This window comes from Pangasianodon hypophthalmus, chromosome 22 (genome assembly GCF_027358585.1).
Source record: "Pangasianodon hypophthalmus isolate fPanHyp1 chromosome 22, fPanHyp1.pri, whole genome shotgun sequence".
In the NCBI taxonomy this organism is placed as follows: Eukaryota; Metazoa; Chordata; class Actinopteri; order Siluriformes; family Pangasiidae; genus Pangasianodon; species Pangasianodon hypophthalmus.
The window spans coordinates 15,826,349-15,847,387 of NC_069731.1; the positions used below are offsets into that span (position 1 = coordinate 15,826,349).

Here is a 21,039-nt window from a genome sequence, read left to right on the forward strand (position 1 = left end):
TATTTGGTGTGAGGACCCTTTGCTTTAAAAAAAAAACAGTCTCAGGTACAGTGTGCAGTTTTATAAGGAAATGAGCTGTAAGTGTTACTGAGCATCTTGCAGAAGCAGCCACAGTTCTTCTGGAGACTCTGACTGTCGCACTTGCTTCTTATTTTCGCAGCAAAACCCAGCAGTCTTCATTATGTTTTTGCCTGAAAAAGGGGTTTCTTATGTAATATTCTGCTTTCTTTACTGACATATAAACATTTTTCTGTAAAATTTTTATACTATATTTTTATATTTTTTTTTTTTGCTGGAAAACTAATGTTTGAAAATCCGTGTATATATATATATATATATATATATATATATATATATATATATATATATATATATATATATATATATATACATGTACTGACTGTGTTGTTCAAGGAAATATATATATACACAAGTCCTTGTGATTTTTCTGTAAAGTTCATACTCACATCTGTTCCTAACATGAGCACATGTGCAAAGTTTACTGGAAGGCATTATTTCCTGAAGGAAGCAGTTTCTACATTTTCTTGAGCAACACAGTCAGTGTTTAGTGTAAAGGTCTACAGGTGTGTAATTCTAACAGCATGCGTTTGTGCAATGTCATGATCATTAAAGAAAACACGCACATACACAATCTTATATATTCAATATCTGTTACAGCTGTACATGTGGCTAAAAAACTGAAGTAGTGAGGTGAGGTGAAGTGCAGCCTGTTTGCCTTTAAGCAAATATACCTCAGAGACATTATTTGCATGCCCTAGTATCATTCTTCTTTCTGTCTTAATTCCCAGTGTCCAAACTGCCCAATTAGTTTCACCATAGTTACTGAATGAGCCATGAAGTATCAACCAACTTGCTTCATGGACATTCCACAACCGTATACAGAACTATAAATGTTTAAAAATGTGACGTATTGTTTTATGAACCAATTAACAATTCTAATCATTGGTAAATTGCTCTGGTGAAGGAAGAATAAACCACTTTGGGATGTGCTGTTCATTTAAAAAAAATCAAATTAAGGGTGGTGACAGTAACTCCTTGTTATGATGGCCACATCACAACACCCTGTCGTTGATTATTTTCCCTTAACACCACAGCTCGGTGTATTTTATTCCATAGTTTTATAGAATGAAATATTATTAGTCTGTTTGACTGGTCACTTGAATTGATGAGTTTAATCCAAACCACAATAATGAAAAAATAAGTAAGCCTATAAAGAGTCTACGTCTACCTAAAAATAAATTTAATAGCTATATTGTATGTTATATGAGTGGAACATTTAGAAATTAAAAAGCTCTATGGCTCGAATAAATAGGCAAAATATTATTGCACAATTGTACACATTTAAATATTAAATATTGTACACATTTAATATACACATTTTTACAAAAGTGCAGTTACAACAGAAATTTTGCTGGTTATGACAGAGCTCTTCAAACTGAACACAAATATAATTTCAGATTGTTCATATCATGTAGGAATTTGACGAAACACAACTTTGACTTCTTTTGAATTCATGTGTTTAATCACTTGATAGTGCTGACACATTGAAATAGTTCCTCTGACCTAAAAAATGATTTCTTGCTGATTTTTCACTTGTACTTAGCATCTGATACTTTTCATTGAAGTGCGGAACAATAATCTGCCAAAATTCCAGTTGCACTGCTACCGTTTTTACATTATTACAATATCCTGAGACCTTTCACCAGGTTCATCACCGATGAACTGCACCAAGATTTGCACAGAAGTCTAAATGTGAATGCAGAAAATGAATCTTACGTAATATGTGGAACATGTTGCATGCTTAAAGCATTTTGTCAACCAGCTGGACATAATGGTCTACAGTTCCCAACATTCTTGAATGTCTTCTTTGCAATTCTTTCCTCCCTCATTAGAACTGCCTTTCATTGATGACCTGTTAGCATATGCTTGCAGCTTTGTGAGTCCTTCTAAATGTAATGACACCCTTTAGCTTGGCTGTTCTATTCACAAATAAAAACAATAGTCTTTGGTTTATCCGAGGTTCATTCCTAGCATGTGCCGTGTGATTTACATGCCCTGTTATGTCTGGAAAACATGTATTTACTTGCATTGTGGGCATCATTGAAATTAAGGTTTGAAAACAGAAAATTTGGAAATTTGGAAATTTTAAAATTTCAGGAAAACAGCACATGAAAATTTCAAGGTGATTTTTGAGCTCAGGAGCCCAAAGTCCGTAAGATATAGCCAAAACACTTCAGGTAGTAAGATATTTGTTGTCCAGTGTTATTTATATTATGTTCATAAAATCTAAATAATCAGAGAGATTGTGATTTAAAGGAGTCCTTAGATGAAAATTGTTTGAGAGCCACTAATAGAAGTCACGTGATGGAAGAAAGAATTTTAAAAGATTTTTGATCCATGGATCAGTTTCCCAAGTGGAGCCTGGTTCACTATGAACCATGGACCATCCATGAAGTGCAAGCCTGTCCAAACACTGGGAGTCTGACTGGTCATACTTGATTAAAAATCTTTCTGGAAACACAAATTTATTTTTAAGAGATTACTGACACAGCAAGCACACTATTTTTATTTGCAAATACTTTTTTAATTAATAGTGGTATACAACAATACCTGTGAATATAACAGATAATAGATATATAACATACATTTGTTGGATTATATATATATATATATATATATATATATGTATATATATATATATATATATATATATATATATATATATATATATATATATATATATTAAAAAAAAAAAAAGAAACGGTCATTACCACAGTGAAAGAGCAAAATCGTTTTTACTGGTACTACTAACATGTTTATATGAGACTATTGTAATAAAATGTTATACATGATATCTAACTGACAACAATAGGATAAATAGTAAATGATTTCAGTCAATTTATTCAGTTCTGGCTGCTACCACACAAAACTTAATCTAGCCAAAATGTAACAGACAGACATGCATCACATAGGCCTATGTCTTCTTCTTTGTTGTTCCATCTGGTCCCATTTTTTTGATTGCAGCGACCTTGTGAGAAATAAACTTCACTTAATAGGATGTCAATATTGTCAGTATAGGATGTTCATATAGGATATCACCATAAATACCAATAGCGTGCGTCATATTTTCATATTTTAATACTAACATACAGTAATACTAAGGCACCTGATATTGATAGTTGAGTAACTTACCCTTTTTAGTAGTTGCAAAGGAAGTTCAGTTCCTCATTGCAGTCTCTGTTTTCCCAACCATCATCTCCAGCTTTTAGGGCTCCACAGTGGAAAGGTCTGATGGGGCATGAGGGCAGCAAGGTCAGGTTCTCCAGATGATTCTGGTTCACCCAGAACCATGAGCCATCCATGAAGTGCAAGCCAGTCCAAACACTGCGAGTCTGACTGGTCATGCTCGTCGATATGGCCACACTCAGATCTTTGTCGCTGGTCACACTTACCAGGTCAGTGTAGTATGTTCTGCAGTACTGCAGTGCCTCTTCCCAGTTCATCATCATCTCTACCAAGACCATCTGAGGCACCCATTTGTAGCAGAAGAACTTCAGAGGTTGTTTACAGTCATAATCAGCCAGCTCCATATTGTTTATAGTCACACAGTGATAAGAGCGCAGGTTATTAGGCTCTCCAAATTTCCACACAGGAAATCCTAAAGCGCTTCCATCAGACCACTCAGTATAGATCAAGTTAAACGAACTCTTACTAAGGCCGACCCAACATTCCGCTGAAAGATAATCTGCTACATCATTTTTGAACTTTTCATACTCCCATGGTGTGTTAATTGTCGACAGGTCTTCATAATATGTCTTGCAGTATTCCCGAGCTTGAGTCCAGGACAACGGTCTGTTCACAAAAATGTTTTTTCTCACTAACTGACAAGTGGCTGCTCCTGCTAAAGCCACAAAGAGGAGGACAGCATGAACAGCCTTCATCTCTCGATGTGATGCATTTGAGCACTATTCTGAACAGACCTCTTAAATAAATTCACTCATAGAAGCAGTAAACAAATAAATTCAAACCAAGATGCACAACTTTGAATAATCTTCCGAGGAAACGAGCAATGCAAACATCGCTGGGATTTGGTTCTCTTAACAATCTTAACAATCAAGCTTCCAGGCTTCAACCTTATTTCTGCTAATGGTCCCTTCTCCATTTTACCAATGTACCATAAATGAGAGAAAAAAACTAAAATAAAACAATTGTGTCTCTCAAGTCTGTTTGGGCATTAAGCATGACAAAATCGCCATTATTCAGAGTATAAAATGAAACCCTAGATATAGCGTGTTGAAAGAGGTGAGATGAGGTGAAGTGAGGCGTAGTCTATCTAGGCAAAAATTGTGTCATCAATTTGCTTATTGCCCAAAACATTGCGCTTTTAGGTGAAATAAAATTGCTATCTACATCTCAAACACCACACACAAGACTAAAGACTACAACTTGCGCATTGGAAAACAGGGATACAATTTTTCTTCTTTTTTTCTCAGCTTTTGCTACGGTAATGGAATAATTTACTACAACCTAGTAAACAATATGGATATAACACTACCAGGATAAAATGGGACGACTGTAACGTACAGTGTGGTGCAAAAGACTGAGACTATATTGAAAATCTGGTATTAACTGGAAAACAAAGAAGGGCGATTTCTGCAGGAGCGATTTCTGTCATATTTCTAGGTCACTATTTAAAGTGAAGCAAATTTGTTCATTCCTCTGTAGGTCAGATTTTCCTTGAGTCTCATCCCTTTCATGGAAGCACATGCTCAGACGACACTCTGATGGATTTGATCTAACGTGGATCGTCAGGATGTAATCAACATATCAGATACAATTCTGAAATTTATGTGAATATTTCTAAGATTCTACTTTTTACTTATATTGCAAATAATTACATTTTCTAATGAAAACAGATAGAGGCATTGAAAAAAAGAAAAAAAAATAGAAGCATTTTCTGTAGTGCTCTCAGACTTTTTTTTGATCCCACTGTATGACAAAATGCATCATGCATCAGATATGGAAATTAGGACAATATTTGAAATCTCTCTATGATAATTGAGGTATCTAGCCTAATTTTAATGATAATTAATGAGATAGATAGCTTGCTCGTGAGTAGGCTGGTATTGACATGGCCAATTTGCAAGTATGACCTGACCTTAAACTTCCAGGATCCCTCAGTTGGTCAGAACTAAATATCTTCCATATTAATTTCCCAGTAATTAGTAAATAGTGTCCTTCAACAGGAAGAACTAAATAAAAAGTCAAGAGTTATACAGAGAATTCCACTAATTATATGATTGTAAACACTGGGTGCCCTGAGGGGCCATGCAAAGCACAATAATTATATACAGCTGCCAAGAAGGCACTTGTACAGTCTGAGGGCAGGAGCTCTAGTCTTTCTCTGAGATTTATTTGTGGAAGTCCCTGCTGCCTAGGCGTGTTTGTTCTGCTTGTTCTAAGCCTCAATAAAATGCCCTAACACTTACAGTCATTGGCTAATTTTTAATAGGAACATCTGTACATCTACTCATTCATGCAATTATCTAATAAGCCAATCAGGTGGCAGCAGCGCAGTGCATACACTCATATACATACAGTCATGCAGATGCAGGCCAAGAGCCTCAGTTAATGTTCAGATCAAACATCAGGATGGGAAAAAAATTTGATCTCTGTGACTTTGACTATGGCATGTGGGCACAAACTCACCCAAACTGGATGGCTGAAGATTGGAAAAACTTATTTTTCACTTTTTTTTTTTTTCCAGTCTTCACCTGTCCAGTTTCGGTGAGCCTGTGCCCAGTGTTTTTATGTGTTGCACTGTTGCCACATGGTTGATTGGATAATTGCATGGAATGCAGGTGTTCCTATTAATGTGGCTAGTCAGTGTACATTGTACCACTATTGCATCCTTTTGTGATAGGTAGACTGTGTGGTTTCATATAACTGCACGGTCGCAGATTTTAAGGGTTTATATTTAAGATATAATCTTCAACACATGAGACAAATATGTTCCTGATACCATTTATATTATAGCCATGATAAACAGTTCTTCCCTCTCAAACTTCTCTCTCTTTCTCTCTCTCTCTCTTTCTCTCTCTCTCTCTCTCTCTCTCTCTCTATCTGTCAAAAAAAATGCAGCTTGTCGAGAAACCAAGTGTAAATTCCACTATCCTGAAGACTTTCTGATGCTGGGAAACTTTGCAAAGTACCATAACTGTTCAAAGTACTGACATTCAAGACTCCGTAAATTATAAATAAATATTTCTTTTAAAAAAAAAACTTCACCACATCAATGACTATTCATTTTTCTTTGTTAAACAACATTTTTTTCAAATTTATTATTATTCCATTTATTATTAGTCTTAGATTATGCGGAGTGTCCGCTGGACCAAACGTATCAGAATTAATATAGAATAAACCTATCATTCATGTTACAGCCAGAACTACTGCCTGAGTCATGCAATAATAAAAAATATATATATATAATAAATGCACACCTTCTGACCAATCAGATTCAAGAATTCAACCGTGGTATATATGCTGTGGTATAAATATTAATGTATTTTTGTAGTATTGTATGTAGTGCATGTAACTACCTATATGCACTAAGAATCCTAAAAATAACCCTAACCTTAACATTGAGTAGTATATAGATTTTATAAAAAGCACTTTATATTGTCAGGACTATATTGCTGGTTTCGACAACGTAGGTTAGCCCTGTTTATTGCAGGTTTTGCTGCATAGACAGGACAATTTTATTCCTGGCAATTCACAAAAATAAACACAATTATTTACACCTAGGTACAATTTTCTCTCTCTCTCCCTCTCTCTATCTGTCGAGCTACACATGCTACTCCTGAGATTCCAGTGATCCTGACCCCTTCTGCTCTCCGGATCTGCCTGATCCATCCTGATGCCCTACATCTGGTTGGAGTTCTCATCGGTTCGAGATCGCTCGCTGCTGATGGGGGTGGCCCAACATGGATGGCCTGAAGATCACTGGGATTACTGGGGATGGTGCTGTTTGGGGGCCGTGGACATGGCTTGGGGATCTTATATGGGGAGCTGTACTGTGATGGCTTGGGACTGTGATTGCTGTGGTGGCTTTGGGGGCTGCGGTTGCCGCAAGCAGTTTTGCACTCAGATCTCCGTCAGTGGAAAGTGGATATTTTCAGCAAACCGGACTTCATGTGAAAACTGTAATGAATTTCCTGGTTGCACAATTGCACTATTTGTCCATATAGTACACAGTTATAGAAGGGATTTATTTATAATCGCACTATCTGTTATCACCCAGATGAGGATGGGTTCTCTTTTGAGCCTGGTTCCTCTCAAGGTTTCTTCATATCATCTCAGGGAGTTTTTCCTTGCCACCGTTGCCTCTGGCTTGCTCATTAGGGATAAATTCACATATTTACAATTTATTTTGATTTCATTTAATTTGAATGTATTTATTTCTGTAAAGCTGATATACTGATGACTGATATATTATAAATATATGATGGCATGCTCTGTGCTGACCTCGTGATATCTTTTGTTCTTCCTCTCTTCTGATAAACATGTTCAGAGTACATACACTCCATGAAACACGTCAACCACCACTTCTGTTTTCTGCTCATTCCTTTGTCTCTGCAGATATTGCACCCTTTGTTCTGTATAAATACTTCCTGTCTGCTTCAATAAACTTTGAAGAGCTTTGCTACTCAAACACTGACTTTGTGTGTTTCTTTGGCACTCTCTTCCCCGACTGGTACAGAGGTTGTGACAGCAGCGCGAACACAGACTTCTTCCTGATTCTAACTGAACCCAGGAAAATCTATCAGTGACAATGTCCATTGTTAAAAGCACTATACAATTTAGTGTAGCATGGTTTTGTGAGGTGGCAGGAAGAAACCCACACAGATACAGTGAGAACATGCAAAACTCCGCACAGACAGTAACCTGAGCTCAGGATCAAACCCTTGTGCAAACCCTTCTTCTTGACATGCTTGCATGCTTGCTTGGTATAGCACACAATTTGTAATGTGTAATTTTCTTTGTCTTTCTCCATCTTCTTTTTCTATGTCGGGGGTGTATAACTCAGAAGTTACTCCATTTTGGCAACTGAAACATGCCTTTATTGTGTTTGTTGTCATCTCTCATCCTTTCCTCATGCTTGCTGCATTCCTAGCACTTTAAAAACAAGATATTTTTGAATATTTAATATTGATGTGATTGAATAATTGAATAGTGTGTGTATTTTTAAGTCTGCCCTCTTTATTATAGTAATATCATCCACAGTATGCCCCAAACAATTGCGGTTTAGAGTTTTATTCACCGCAGAGCTTCACAATGACTTCAAGGGTTGTTAAAAATGGTAATACATGCCAAAATGGGAGTACTGGCACTTATTTTTTCCACTTCAGACACTTCAGTGACCCCAATTGTTGTAATTTTATAACTAGATTATTTAGTTAGTTTTTAGATGATCACCATATCAGTAGATTTGATTATTTTATTCCACCAACAGCTGAGGTTTAAAAACATAATTCTGGGCACTGGGAAGTAAGAAACAAATAAGGACAGACAAATAACGTCAATGAGGTGTATTTGGTTAAAGGCAAACATGCCTTACCTCACTGCACCTGTTTTTCAGCCAAGTGTATAAATTTAACAAGTTTAAAAGAATAGTAGCAGTAAACAGGGCTGAACTCATTTTTTGGAGCTCCTACCCCTCAAATTGTGTGTATGTGCAAGTCTACAGGTCCATATACAGCATCATATTTAATATTTCAATAGCCTAATTAGTGCCCTGTTCTTTAGGAGTTGCTGTATTTTTTTATTACACCTATTAAGGCCATTCAGGATAAAGAACCTCCTTGTCTTTATCCTGAATGGCTTTAATAGATTTGTGTAATACAGTGATATTTGTGTATATATTGTGCAGTGGGAAGCGTTGCCACCTCACAGCTCCAGGGAGCACGGTTCGATCCTGAGCTCAGGGTTCTGTCTATGCCATGTCTCTGTGGGATGAGTAACTTAATTGAGTGAGTACGCTACTGAGTACTTATTGTGTCATGCATGAAATATCATATATTTATTTAATTTTTTGAAGCATATTTCTCATAGTTCAAAGCCTTATGCAATGTAATAAGCATATATTCACCGTCTAACATAAAGAAAACTGCTGACCAGTAACAACAAGGTGTCAAATCTTTTCAGGATTTTCAAAATGCATTCTGAGCTGAGAGCTTTTGGCAAAATATAAAATAATAGACTATTTTTAATTTATTTAATATATTTTATAAAAAGTGGAGACTTTAACTACATAGACCGTGAAAAAAATAATAATAAAGGAATAAAACCAGAATCAGAATCATTTTTATTCGCCATATTCATTTGTATGTATTAGGAATTTTTTGGTGTTTGGTCACAAAACAATAAATTCAACACAGCTTACAACACGCACATCACAGACAACACAACAGAAACTGGTAGAATCAGTCGTAATTTATATGACAGTGAAGGTAGAACTAGCAGCTGAATGCAGTTCAGAGTGCATTAAAAGGAATGGTACAATTGTGATATATAATAAATAATAAGAGCATTGATATATAATAATGACAATATATAATAAAGAGCAATTGCTATTAGTATTAATAATAATAATAATAATAATAAGAAGAAGAAGAAGAAGAAGAAGAAGAAGAGCATGAGGAATAACAGAAATTGCAAGTTAATAAGGAGTTGTTATTATTATTATTATTATTATTATTATATTGTTATTAATTAATACCAGAAATTGCCAGTGGAAATAAGCTTTTTGGATGGCGTGCAGTTTTGGTTATCAGGGAGCGGAATCACCTTCCTGATGTTAGTTTCTGGAATAGGTAATTAGCAGGCTGGGATGTGTCAGCGATGATTTTTCCTGCTTGCATCTTTGTCCTGGAGATGTACAGGTCTGATGACAGATTGCAGCTGATGATTGTCTCAGTGGTCTTGATAGTGGTCTTGATAGCTTCCTCTTTTCTCTGGAGGAGGCTGCACCAAACCATGTAGTGATGACAGATGTAAGAATGCTTCCTATAGTGGCAGTATAGAATCGCATCGGTATAGCATGGAGTAGATTGAACTTTGCCAATTTTATTTAGTGTTAAGATCTCCGATTTGAGATCCCGTGAGCAAATAGAAATGAACAATAGATAAAAAGTGTACGGTAGGTAGAATTGTATGCTGCAGGCAATAAATACTTCTGAATATGTGTTATGTCCTCATTAGTCATGTGTCATTCAAAAATGAATCGGTTGTTTGAGTCGACTCCCAATGTTCATCTAAGAAACATCAACTTTCATCTTTTTTGTCACTTGCAGTGTAAAATGCTTTGACTGAAACTTCTTTTCAACATCTGAACTGTTCGTTAGTGTGTGTTTGACTCTCTGCTGTGTGTATGAAGTGGCATACATGGAATTGAATCTTCTTAATGAAGCAGACACAATAATGATTGTAAAGGTACAATAATGTAAATATAAAAATGTAAAGTCATTATTTCACAGAACAATTTCAGCTAGTTAGGAAAAGAAGAACAGCGACTGGTCAAAATATCACACACACACACACACACACACACACACACAAACAAAGGCCACGAGCCATTTGACAAAGAGTCGGTTCTTATTGGTGAGTTGAACCAAATGATCTGACTCACTGCAAAGAGCCGAACTGAAACGTTGACGTCGCACGAGGCGCTGTGAGAAAGTAGCAGCGCTTGCCTTGTCTACGTCAGCAGCGCTGTCGTAATGACGTCACACAGATGCCGGAAGTCATCCAGTTGGAGGTATTTTTTTTTCAATATCTCACGTTCTGTCTAGTTTTTAAGCAATTTATCGTGATTTGTGGTTTGCAAGCGCCGTCTAAAATATACACTGCATTCCTAATTTGCACGGTGTATTTTTCTGAACCGTTTCCACGCGTCTCCTGCGGTGTAAAAACTACATGTCCCATGAACACCCGCTCTCCAGCCAGTGGCTAATGCTCGTTATTTCGCAATTATTAGTATTCTTTAGTAATATTCGCTAAGTTTGGATGAAAATGTGAAAAGTTTGATCCGATAAGACAGCGAGATATCGGTATTTTTATGTTACTAGCTAGCTAGCTAGCCAAATAAGCAGGGTTAGATACACGTAAGTGCCCGGATGTGACGGCGGTCTCCTATTAGTTCCGACCAAACCCGGATATGTAGTTCCCCAAAATATACTACAAATAAACGGGTGAGAGCTTTAACTTCTAAAAATATATCAACATTTAAGGACACAGAGTTTAATCCAGGGACATTGCTGCTCATGAAATAAAACCAAGTCGAGTAATTGTACACCTTGCTGTCAGTCTCAGTCAGCACTTGGTCTGATTAAGTCAAGACACTTCTTGTCAAAAAGGTCTCAAAGTATTTAAAGTAATTGAGTTATGTTTATTTAAAAAAAAAAACAGGTTCATTTTAGGAATGTGGAGGAAGTGAGGAAGTGTTTATTTTGTATGGTAAAAAATGTTTTTTCTTTTCAGGCGGTGAACTGCAGCTGAAATCAGGGACATGGATGAAGAGTTCACTCCTTTAGACTGCCTTCTGTCCACAGGTACACACACAAAAACACACAGTCTGACCCTGCACTCCTGCAGTCCACAACATGAGTTCACTTTTTTATGATTTCTGGTCAGACCTGACAGTGAGACTGAAATCACTCTGGTCAAAAAATCCTACAGGATTCCAATAAGAAACTTGTTCAGGATTCTAATTATTAATTTCTATCATACTTTGGAACTATTCCTGTAAGATTCCTATAGACATAAATATCCTGTAGGACCATGTTTACAGGATCTTTTAAGTTCAGGTCTATATGGGAATTCAATGTGATATTTTTAAGAATCCTGATGGTGAAAAAAACAGCACATCTTGTGCTAATATTCAGTTGTCAGTGCTAATATTCGATTGCCTAAAATTGTTTATTAATATGTTTATTATAATGTTATAGCTCTAATGTAAGCAATAACAGGAACTAATTTGCCTTATGGACATTACACAACTGTAATTGTAACTATAAATGGATAAAAAAGTATGACATGTTGTATATTAAGAAATTAGAAATTGTTATTGTTGGAAAGTTTGTGTCATATAACAGGAATAAAACCTGTTTGGGTTGTGCTGTTATAGGAAAATAATCAACTTCAGGGTGGTAACGGCTCACACCACTGTGTCGTCGATTATTTTCCTATAACAGCATGCTCGCAAGTGTTTTCTTCCTTAAATGGTCATGACTGAGTAGCATCAAACAACATCAATGATTGTTTAATATGCATTTGTTTAACTAGAAAGAACTCACTGTATGCACGTTCAACGGAAACCCAGAAAGCTTATGGTTGTGATATCATTAATGCGTCCTGCATTATTCTTAAACTAAAAGCTTTGAATTGTTGGGCAGAGATGGTTGAGATGTGATGAGGGGTGGGAGTGGATAGTTAAATCATTAAATACTTGTAAAAATTCTACCTCTACTATCTCAGTAAACTGTTCAATTAAATATAAATCTGCATTTATTGCATATAAAACAAAAGGTAGTTCCTGAAATTACCCCTCAAGTGTATAATATGGAACATACAGATGGTGCTTCATGCCAGGGTTTTAACCAGCAGGTGATTATTTCTCTTTAAAAGCCAAAGAACGCTTGCACTTCTTTGGAAGGTAGTAGGAATGTAGTCCTGCTGTAATGTCAAATGTCAAATGTTCTGAGATCCAAAAATATATAAACATGGTTACCTGCAGTGTAGATTACTCATTTATTCATCTTCAGTAAGTGTACTCTTCTGGATCTGGAGCCTATCCCAGCACAAATACACTCTGGATGAGATGTCAGTTCACACACATACACACATTTACATCTACATGCATGTCTTTGGATTGCGAGAACTGGAGAACCCAGAGGATCACGTGGAGAACATGTGAAACCTCATCCAGACGGTAGCCCAAGCTCAGGATCGGATGCCTCGATGCGACAACACTACCTGCCGCACCAGCGTGTTGCCCTCAGCGTAGGTTAATTACAGCAAAATGCTGATGAAATGGTGATGAAATATTGATCCCTGGAGCAGCTTTTAATCCTACAAAGTCTCAGTGATTAGCTGAACACTGAATCAGTTTAGTATTTCATATTAATGATGTTGATAAATATAAATAATCCACTTCATTATCACTGGGGTTTATTTAGGAAAGTGATTAGAATAGAAATTTGTATTGCATGTCCTTTGTATTCCAGAGTTTTGCCTAGAATGGTGTGAAAAAAAAACATACATCCAAGAAGAGGAATTTGAGGCTACAGAGCACAGGCTCATTAAAACTGGACAGTTGAAGATTGGAAAAAGTTTGCCTGTGTTTGTTTTTTTTTTGTTGTTTTTTTGTTTTTTCAGTTTTGTGCAGTTTCAGTGAGCCTGTGCCCTCTGTAGTCTCCGGAACCTGATGTGGTCTGTAGCCCATCCACCTCAAGGTTCAACATGTTGTGCTTCATTAGATGCTTTTCTGTTCAACACGGTTGCAAAGAGTAGCTATTACCGTAGCCTTCCTGTCAGCTCGAACTACTCTGACCATTCCATTCTGACCTCTGACATCAACAAGGCATTTTCACCCTCACTGGCTCTTCGCTATATGTTTTGTTTTTGTGCCATTTTGGGTAAACTTTAGAGATTTCTGTGTATGAAAATCCCAGAAGATCAGCAGTTTCTGAAATACTCAAACCAGCTCACCTGGCACCAACAACCATGCCACAGTTAAAGTCGCTGAGATCACATTTATTCCACAGTTCCTACTCTGTGCACTTTTATATGATAATCATTTATATGTATACCGTATGAAATTGAACATAAGCACGTTATCTGTAGTATTTCCATTTCATAACTTTCATCACTCATAATGTTAATGCTATAATACATGTAATGTAATGCATTTTATATATATATATATATATATATATATATATATATATATATATATATATATATGCAATTCATGTTATTTTCTTTTCCAAAAGGAACCCAGAAGATTTGCCTGGTTATCCTGAATCAGCCGCTGGAGTCTCGCTTCTTCCATGTGCTCTGGAATAAAGGTATTGATTTTGTGATAATTAGACACTGGCATTTGATTTGCTCCATGTAAGGCTTTTTAGCACCTTTGGTAAATGGCAAAGGCAGCAGTGTAGAATTTTCTGAAAGGTCATGCAGTCCTGATTAGGGATATAGAGGTGCAAAACCCACAATAAAGACGCTTGATCTTACCCAGGAACCATCAGTTATGGGTCTCAACCCCACTCTGGGCAATTTACTGCCATGTCATTGTTTATTTGTCTATAGGGCCATACACTGTATATTGTAATCATTGAACTTTATAAGAGAGTGCTGTTTAATTCTCAAATCTGATTGGTCAGAAGGTGTGGATTCATTTTCTATAACAGAAGCTCTGAAAGTAGTTCCAGCTGCAAGGTTGATATTAGTGCACTCGTTCTAGAAAGTGTTTTGTTTATGCTCCACATAAACAGTTATTTAGCATGTCATTTAACATTTAAGGAAGGAGTCTCCAGTGTCAGCAATTTGTTTTCCGTAACCGGAGTCTTATGGACAGAGAAATGTTTGGTCAAAATACATTATACTTTTAACCAATTAATGAATCTATGTTGTAAATACTACTATAAACTCATTTACAGCAGTGAAGTGATATTTTATTTAGTGTTAAGGGGCCATGTTGGCATGATGTCACGTGCTGAACTTGGGGTTGAGGACATCTTCCTTACAAGTTTCTTTAGTTTTTCGTAGTTGAAGGCCAAGTTATTAGCTTTAGTTGAATGCAGCATAATTTCAAGAAAGTAAAAAATGAGAGCAGAGTGAAGGAATGACTACTTATAGCTGCTATAGTGTAAGTGATAACAGGAAGTAACTTTCCTTGCGGAACATTAAACGTAACTATAAATGAATAGAAATTATTATGTTTATTAATAAGTCAAAAATGGTCATTGTTGGCAAATTGCTGTGTTTTATTCCCCTTATACCACCTCGGGAAGTGCTCTGTTTTGGAAAAGAGTCAACAATAGTCATCACACCACCCACGTCTTCTCAGTCCTGAATTCATCTCTCATTTGTGAAAACCTTTTCCTGTACCTCAGAAGTCTGTGTGTTCATGAGGACACCTTTGTGGCTGCAGCTGAGAGCAAACCAATTTTTTTCTTCTTAGAGTTTTGTTTTGAAGCCAGAATCTATTTGAGATGTTAAAAATGTTTTGTTTGGCCTGAGATGGAGAACTCGGAACTATTTTCCTTTGTTCACATCCTCTTCCTCCACCTCAGAAATACAGCAAGATTGTCTTCTCTATTTCAATATGGCTCCTCTGTGATTATAACTGCTTTTTGGGCTTACAGTTTTGTTCTGAAACCGTCAGATTTTGCTCGCACTTATAACATTAAGGGTCCCTTAACTAACATTATAGTACACAAGGTTAACAAGCTATTAATAAATCATAAGTGACATTAACACAGCAACTAACACTTGTATTGGCAGCACCTTAAAAAATATGTTTGTGGTCGTAAACTGACAAAATTCAGAAGTGAAGTTGAAAAGCAAGTCCCATTATTTACATCTGGAGACCAGAGTTCAGTAATGCTGTAATTTTATTTTTGCTAATTTATGTGGATTTATTTTTAGCCATGGGCTGTTGAGCAGTCAGCGTATTTTTTTAAATTAATACATCTGCTATCTTTTTTTTTTTTTTTTTTTTTTACACTCCAGAGCTCTGTATTCTAGTTGGCCAGATGATGTTGAATCATTTTCTAGGTAGATGCAAGGCAGATCACAGGTTTATATTAGTGCACTTATTCTGATACGCTATCGTTCCTATAGTAACATTTATATTAAGCATTTTTGGAAGGAGTCTCCAGTGTTAGCATTTTGTTGCAGTTGAATGTATAGCTGTTACTTTAGGTTTTCAGACATGGGAAAGTTTTCATGCGGAGGGCTTTGTGTTTCTCTTATGAACTTTTACCTATTAATTAACTATTAACTACTTTATTAACTACTTATTAATTATTAAAGGAGAAAAAAGAGAGGCTGGCGAGGGAAAGACTGTTTATAGCTGCTGATACTAGGAACTAGCTTTTTTCTTGGACATCCCATAACATAAAATTTTAAACATTAGTTATTATTGGATAAAGAGTGGGAGGTGTCATTCTTTAATAAATAAAAAAATGTTAGTTTTGGCAAATTTCCGTGGTGTAAGAGGAATAAAAGACTTTGGGATTTATTGGACAGTAATCAAATTATGTTTTTTTAGACATTCCACCACACTGAGAAAAATGTTTTTATGCCTCTCTTGTTACTCCTTGTTAATATTACTTAAACTTTATTAATGAAGTTCAACTTTTCTTTATAAAAACTTGTGCCTCAGAAAAGCTGTGTGTTTTAGCGATGACTCCTCTGTGGAAGTGAAGGCAGGTGTGATGGGTGTGTGAAGCTGAGAGCAGAGTGCAGTTCTCCAGATGGTTGTCTTGAAGGGACCAGAGCAAGGTTCTCCACCTCTCTCCAAAGATCCTGGAAATTAAGTCCTGTGAGGATTCATCACCACTTCTGTCTGCTCCTAGGGAGCCAATGATCAAAGCAGAGTCGTTCCCTGTGACTCATGTTGAGTTTAGTTTTTCTTCTCAGTGCTTGTCTGGTGGGAATTAGTGCTTATATAATGACAGATGAAGCACAGTGGCTGCCAAGTTTACACTTTAAGGACACGTAAGCATATGTATGTGTCTCTCAGCAACAAAGAAAGTTTTGGAACTGAGTTTTCTAGAGTTGACAAAAATATGCAGCAGCTTAAATTTAGAAAAATAACAAAGTAGAAGAGGTTATCTAGCAGTAATGAGATTGCTTGACCTTTCTCCTGTGATCATGTGCTCATGAGATGACCGTGATAAATATTATAACTGTAATAATATGATTGAAAACATGCTAGCTGTAGCATTATGATTTTCAGCACCTTGCTATGACGATATGGGAGACACCTCCAGAGAAAACTATTTTTTTTATTTTTTTTTGGCTTTTTCAGCTAAAGCAGCAGTGAGACCAAAAGCGAAAACAATTTACCTGGAAGAATAGGCAATTCACTGAAGGGGAAAGGTCACAGGACATAGACACATTTGTTTCTGCTAGCTTTTGCCTTTGCTTCATGCTGACTTAGTCTAAGTAAACTCTGACTCGAGTATTTGCAAACCTCAGAAATCAAGAAGGCGGGAGAATGGACTCTTTGGTTGAAGGCATGAGACAGAATATCGTTGTCTCAAATATTGTGATACTAAATACCGGCAAGACGAATTTTGCTGATCTGAGCTGTATCATGATATTTCCATTTAATAATCATTATATTCTCTACCTCTACTTACACACTAGGTGGCAGCACCAGAGAGAGAACATAACTGTCTTGACGCATGCTTACTTAATAGCTCAAAAAGTTAAGCTAATCAGAAAGAACACCTGTCAAACACAAGGCCGCAGCTTCGTTTCATTTGGCCCAAATAAACTTGGAAAAAATAATACCAAAATGGCCCTTAACACACAACTGCTCAGCACACTATCAGGATTCACAACATGTATGTAACGTAGCCATCTGAACGTAGTTACCTTAAACCGCTGTATATATGTGCACTCTGGTTTCTACCACGGCTGGCTTGACCATCGTCAGAAACACAGTCAACGCCTGTGTGCTGTGCTTGATGTAAGTCGCACTCGCGTCTAAAACAATTGAGATCTACTGCCAAACAATCTTTCCATATTAAATAACATTGCCATGAAATACATTTATGACACTGAATAAGATTTACATAATCTCTTAAAAATGTTAATAAAAGGGGAAAATTGGACCTTAAATAAATCCTTACATTATAAAATTTCTTATTTGATTTGTGCCAACATCATCTCGTGAAGCCTGTATCGAGATAACGTTAACTTTACTCCCAAATGATCAGTTAGTCTACGTGCTATCAAAGAAAACAAGTCTGGCTGAATGTAAATGGAAGGAATTGAAATGGGCTAACACTATGCAAAAAAGCAGAATGTGAAAATTTGTTTAAAAGAATGCAGTATTGTGCAATGTTCAATAATAAAAGCACAGGTAAGGATGTTCTGAGTATCACAATTTCATATTTTCTTTCAGTATGCAAACTTTTTTTGTGCCTTTAGCAGGTATATTCTACCTTTAAAAATAATTCATGCTATATAATTGTACCTTAAAGCCCACTACTAATTAAAGCTAATTAAAGATACACCCCATGCAACTTCCCGACACATGCTTGGGGTTACAATGATGACACCTCTGTGGTGGTTAATATTGTTAAAACTAGAAGAATTTTTAATATACTGAACATTACAACACTCCCTTTCCCTTTGATAGTGGTTAGAAAGACAACACGTCTAACTCACGCAATATACAGAGGCAAGTTTTGCTGAGAATAAATTGTAGACTGGCTTTGCTATAAAATCCACCCCAGGCTACTCTCTCAACTCTCACACTGTCTCTTGTCAGTATTTAATAAATACCTAGCCTTGATCATTCCTTTAGTTTGCTCTTTGTCTTCTTGGCCTCTGATGATTTAAACAGCAGCAGGTTTCACTTTCACAACCAGTGTGTGTTAAATTAGAGGGAGCAAAACCTGCCACTAATTTGACCACATAAAACACATTCCTGCATAGCGAAGCTAAAGAGACATAGAGTAAGCACATTAGGATAGAGTAAACACATGAGTAGCTTTAATTTGCTAGAAGCTCCAGTGTACTAGCCCAGTCCCATGTTTTAGTGGCCCAGAAACTTTATTGCCGAGGCTAAAAAGTTGTAGCTAACATAATCTAATAACGTATTTCCAGCTAGTTAAGTGTATTAATACATACTATGGGAAATGTACAAGTATACAATATAAATTCACAAAAAAAGTCACCAATTTATTGGCGAACATTGTTGGCTGTGAAGTGTGGCATTCAATTCTTGTTTTAGCTTGGCTAGTGTCTTTATTTTCTAGAGTTATATGACACAGCTCTGTTTTGCTCAGTCACTGTTTCCACATAGCTGCATGTTCCTGATTCTGAAAAGACTGTCTATAGTCTGTGCACTCTAATTAGTCTGCCAAGTTAAACTCGTTCTACCTTCAGCCAGATGAGTGTAGTGCAGCAGGCGGTGGGATTTGTAAGCAAGAGCTTATAGTTAGAGCATCGAACTGCATTACGTTTAAACATACATCCCAAATTAAAACATATGTTTTGCAAAAGTCTCCAGGAAGTAGGATTTTCTTTCAGTTGTCCACCACTGGTTTATAAAGGTTGTCCATGCTGCAGTGAGCTGAGATAACTGGACTTCTGCTGAGTACATCATCTTAGAAACTGAGGCTTTTTTCAAACACATTTTATCCCCCATTTTATCCCCAATTTGGTCTTGCCGATTCCCACCCACTAGCTAACTCTCCACTATCACACAACATCTACCCACCAGGGAGGGTGGGGCACGGACATGCTTCTTCAGAGACACGTGATGCCAACCTCTGCAACTTTTCATCTCAAGGCAGCGTAACACACTCGAATACGCTATCTGCCCTCTTCTGCATGCATGAGCTCACAGATGGCTGCGATTGGCTAGTGTCGCTCTGACAGGGGAGATAGAGTATGCCATCCCTCCCACTGAGAGCACGGCCAGTTTTGCTGTCTTGGCTCTCGGCCACGGATGGCTGTGGCATCATCAGGTTATGGCGAACGCTTTTCTTTTACGCCATTCGGGAGCCATTTTGTCACTTATTGTCAACTCACTGGTTGCCATCGCTGAAAATTGCAAATGTTTTCTTGGTCTTTCCTGGTGTGTTTTGTGTTTCACTGACTTCTCCTTTAAACCTAAACTTCATGTGTTGAAATAAAAAGAGATTCCACATGAGATTAAATGATCACCCAACATTGTGAAGCTATTAAATGATCTTTAATAGTAAACATGATAAGAGATGATGTGTGGTGGGAACAGGTCATAAGTTATCACAATATTTTCTAAATAAAAAAAAAAATCCAGAGCTCCATCTGTAATCCTTATAAATGTGTGATATTGGAAGATTGGTTGTGTGTCAGAACTGAGATTTGCTTCTACCCATTCTAACCCTTATCCAAATTTCATTAGCTTGTTTTTACCTTCTCTGACTTTCTGAATATAAGTCTACCTTGAACTGAAAGGAGACAGGACCTACAATACGTCTATAAGTGTGACGAAGACGCTATGAACTGAACTTAATTCACAATAATAATTAGTGCCTCTGTGTGGAGCACAAGAAGACCCTTAATGTATCTATCTGGAAATCCTGCATATAGTATGCTTTCTTGATGAAATGAAATTACAGTAGAAAATAAGTTTTTTTTTTTTTTTTTTTTTTTGTAGTAGCCCCACAGACAAGTGGGCTCAGAAGACCTTTTCAGAATCTGGAATACAATGGTAACTTAGAAAAGAATAATGATTGCACAAGAATTGATGTACTTGGTTGTGTCTGTATTAATGCACTTAACTAGGTAACTAGCTCACCATACTTTCTTCACTACCATTGTTTAGCCTCTGTTACGTTTCTGAGCAACCAAAACCCAGTTAGTACTAGCTAGTGGATTTATGGTTTGTGCACACCTGAGATGTCTTTAAACATCAGGCAGGGAAATCACCAAAAAGCTGCTGGAATGAAGCTTTATGGTATGTGTGTTGTTCCAGCTGTGATCCGAGCATGTGCAGACGGCGGGGCCAACCATCTTTACCGACTGACAGAGGACCAAAAGGAAAGGTAAGAACAGCTACTTCACTTTTTCTCCTTCTTAACTTTTCATGCTCTCACAGACACCCTTTAAATTGGTACCACTTATCTTTTATTTGTCCCTTCATTTGATCAGAAACAAGCCAAAATCTCAGCTCTCTAAAAAGGGATGAGTCCATAGGCATTTCTGAGTATTGTGTATTTTTTATAT

The 21,039-nt window shown here is 36.7% G+C and overlaps 2 protein-coding genes across 4 annotated transcripts in view; one reads left to right on the forward strand and one right to left on the reverse strand.

Annotated features, from left to right (window-relative positions):
• Window positions 1-2,797: 2,797 nt before the first annotated feature.
• On the reverse strand, window positions 2,798-6,261 carry LOC113541101 (C-type mannose receptor 2-like). Its single transcript, XM_026937893.3, has 2 exons — window positions 3,214-6,261; window positions 2,798-3,049 (listed from the first exon to the last, which is right to left on the reverse strand). Exon 1 carries the CDS (start codon window positions 3,960-3,962, stop codon window positions 3,219-3,221), a length of 744 nt encoding a protein of 247 aa, XP_026793694.1. The 5' UTR covers window positions 3,963-6,261; the 3' UTR covers window positions 2,798-3,049; window positions 3,214-3,218.
• Window positions 6,262-11,206: 4,945 nt separating this feature from the next.
• tpk1 (thiamin pyrophosphokinase 1) overlaps window positions 11,207-21,039 on the forward strand; it is a 31,307-nt gene continuing 21,474 nt past the window's right edge. The window contains exons 1-4 of one of the 3 annotated variants that reach the window (XM_026937807.3): window positions 11,207-11,270; window positions 11,560-11,630; window positions 14,073-14,147; window positions 20,789-20,858. In XM_026937807.3, coding sequence (XP_026793608.3) covers window positions 11,588-11,630; window positions 14,073-14,147; window positions 20,789-20,858 — 188 coding nt within the window. In that variant the 5' untranslated portion in view covers window positions 11,207-11,270; window positions 11,560-11,587. Of the gene's footprint in view, window positions 11,271-11,310; window positions 11,453-11,559; window positions 11,631-14,072; window positions 14,148-20,788; window positions 20,859-21,039 lie in introns of those variants that run through there. The other 2 variants (XM_026937805.3, XM_026937806.3) reach the window with 2 other exon arrangements.

Coding starts and splice junctions, on each gene's coding strand:
- LOC113541101 (XM_026937893.3), bottom strand. CDS start 3,962: ATGAAGGCTGTTCATGCTGTCCTCCTCTTTGTGGCTTTAGCAGGAGCA.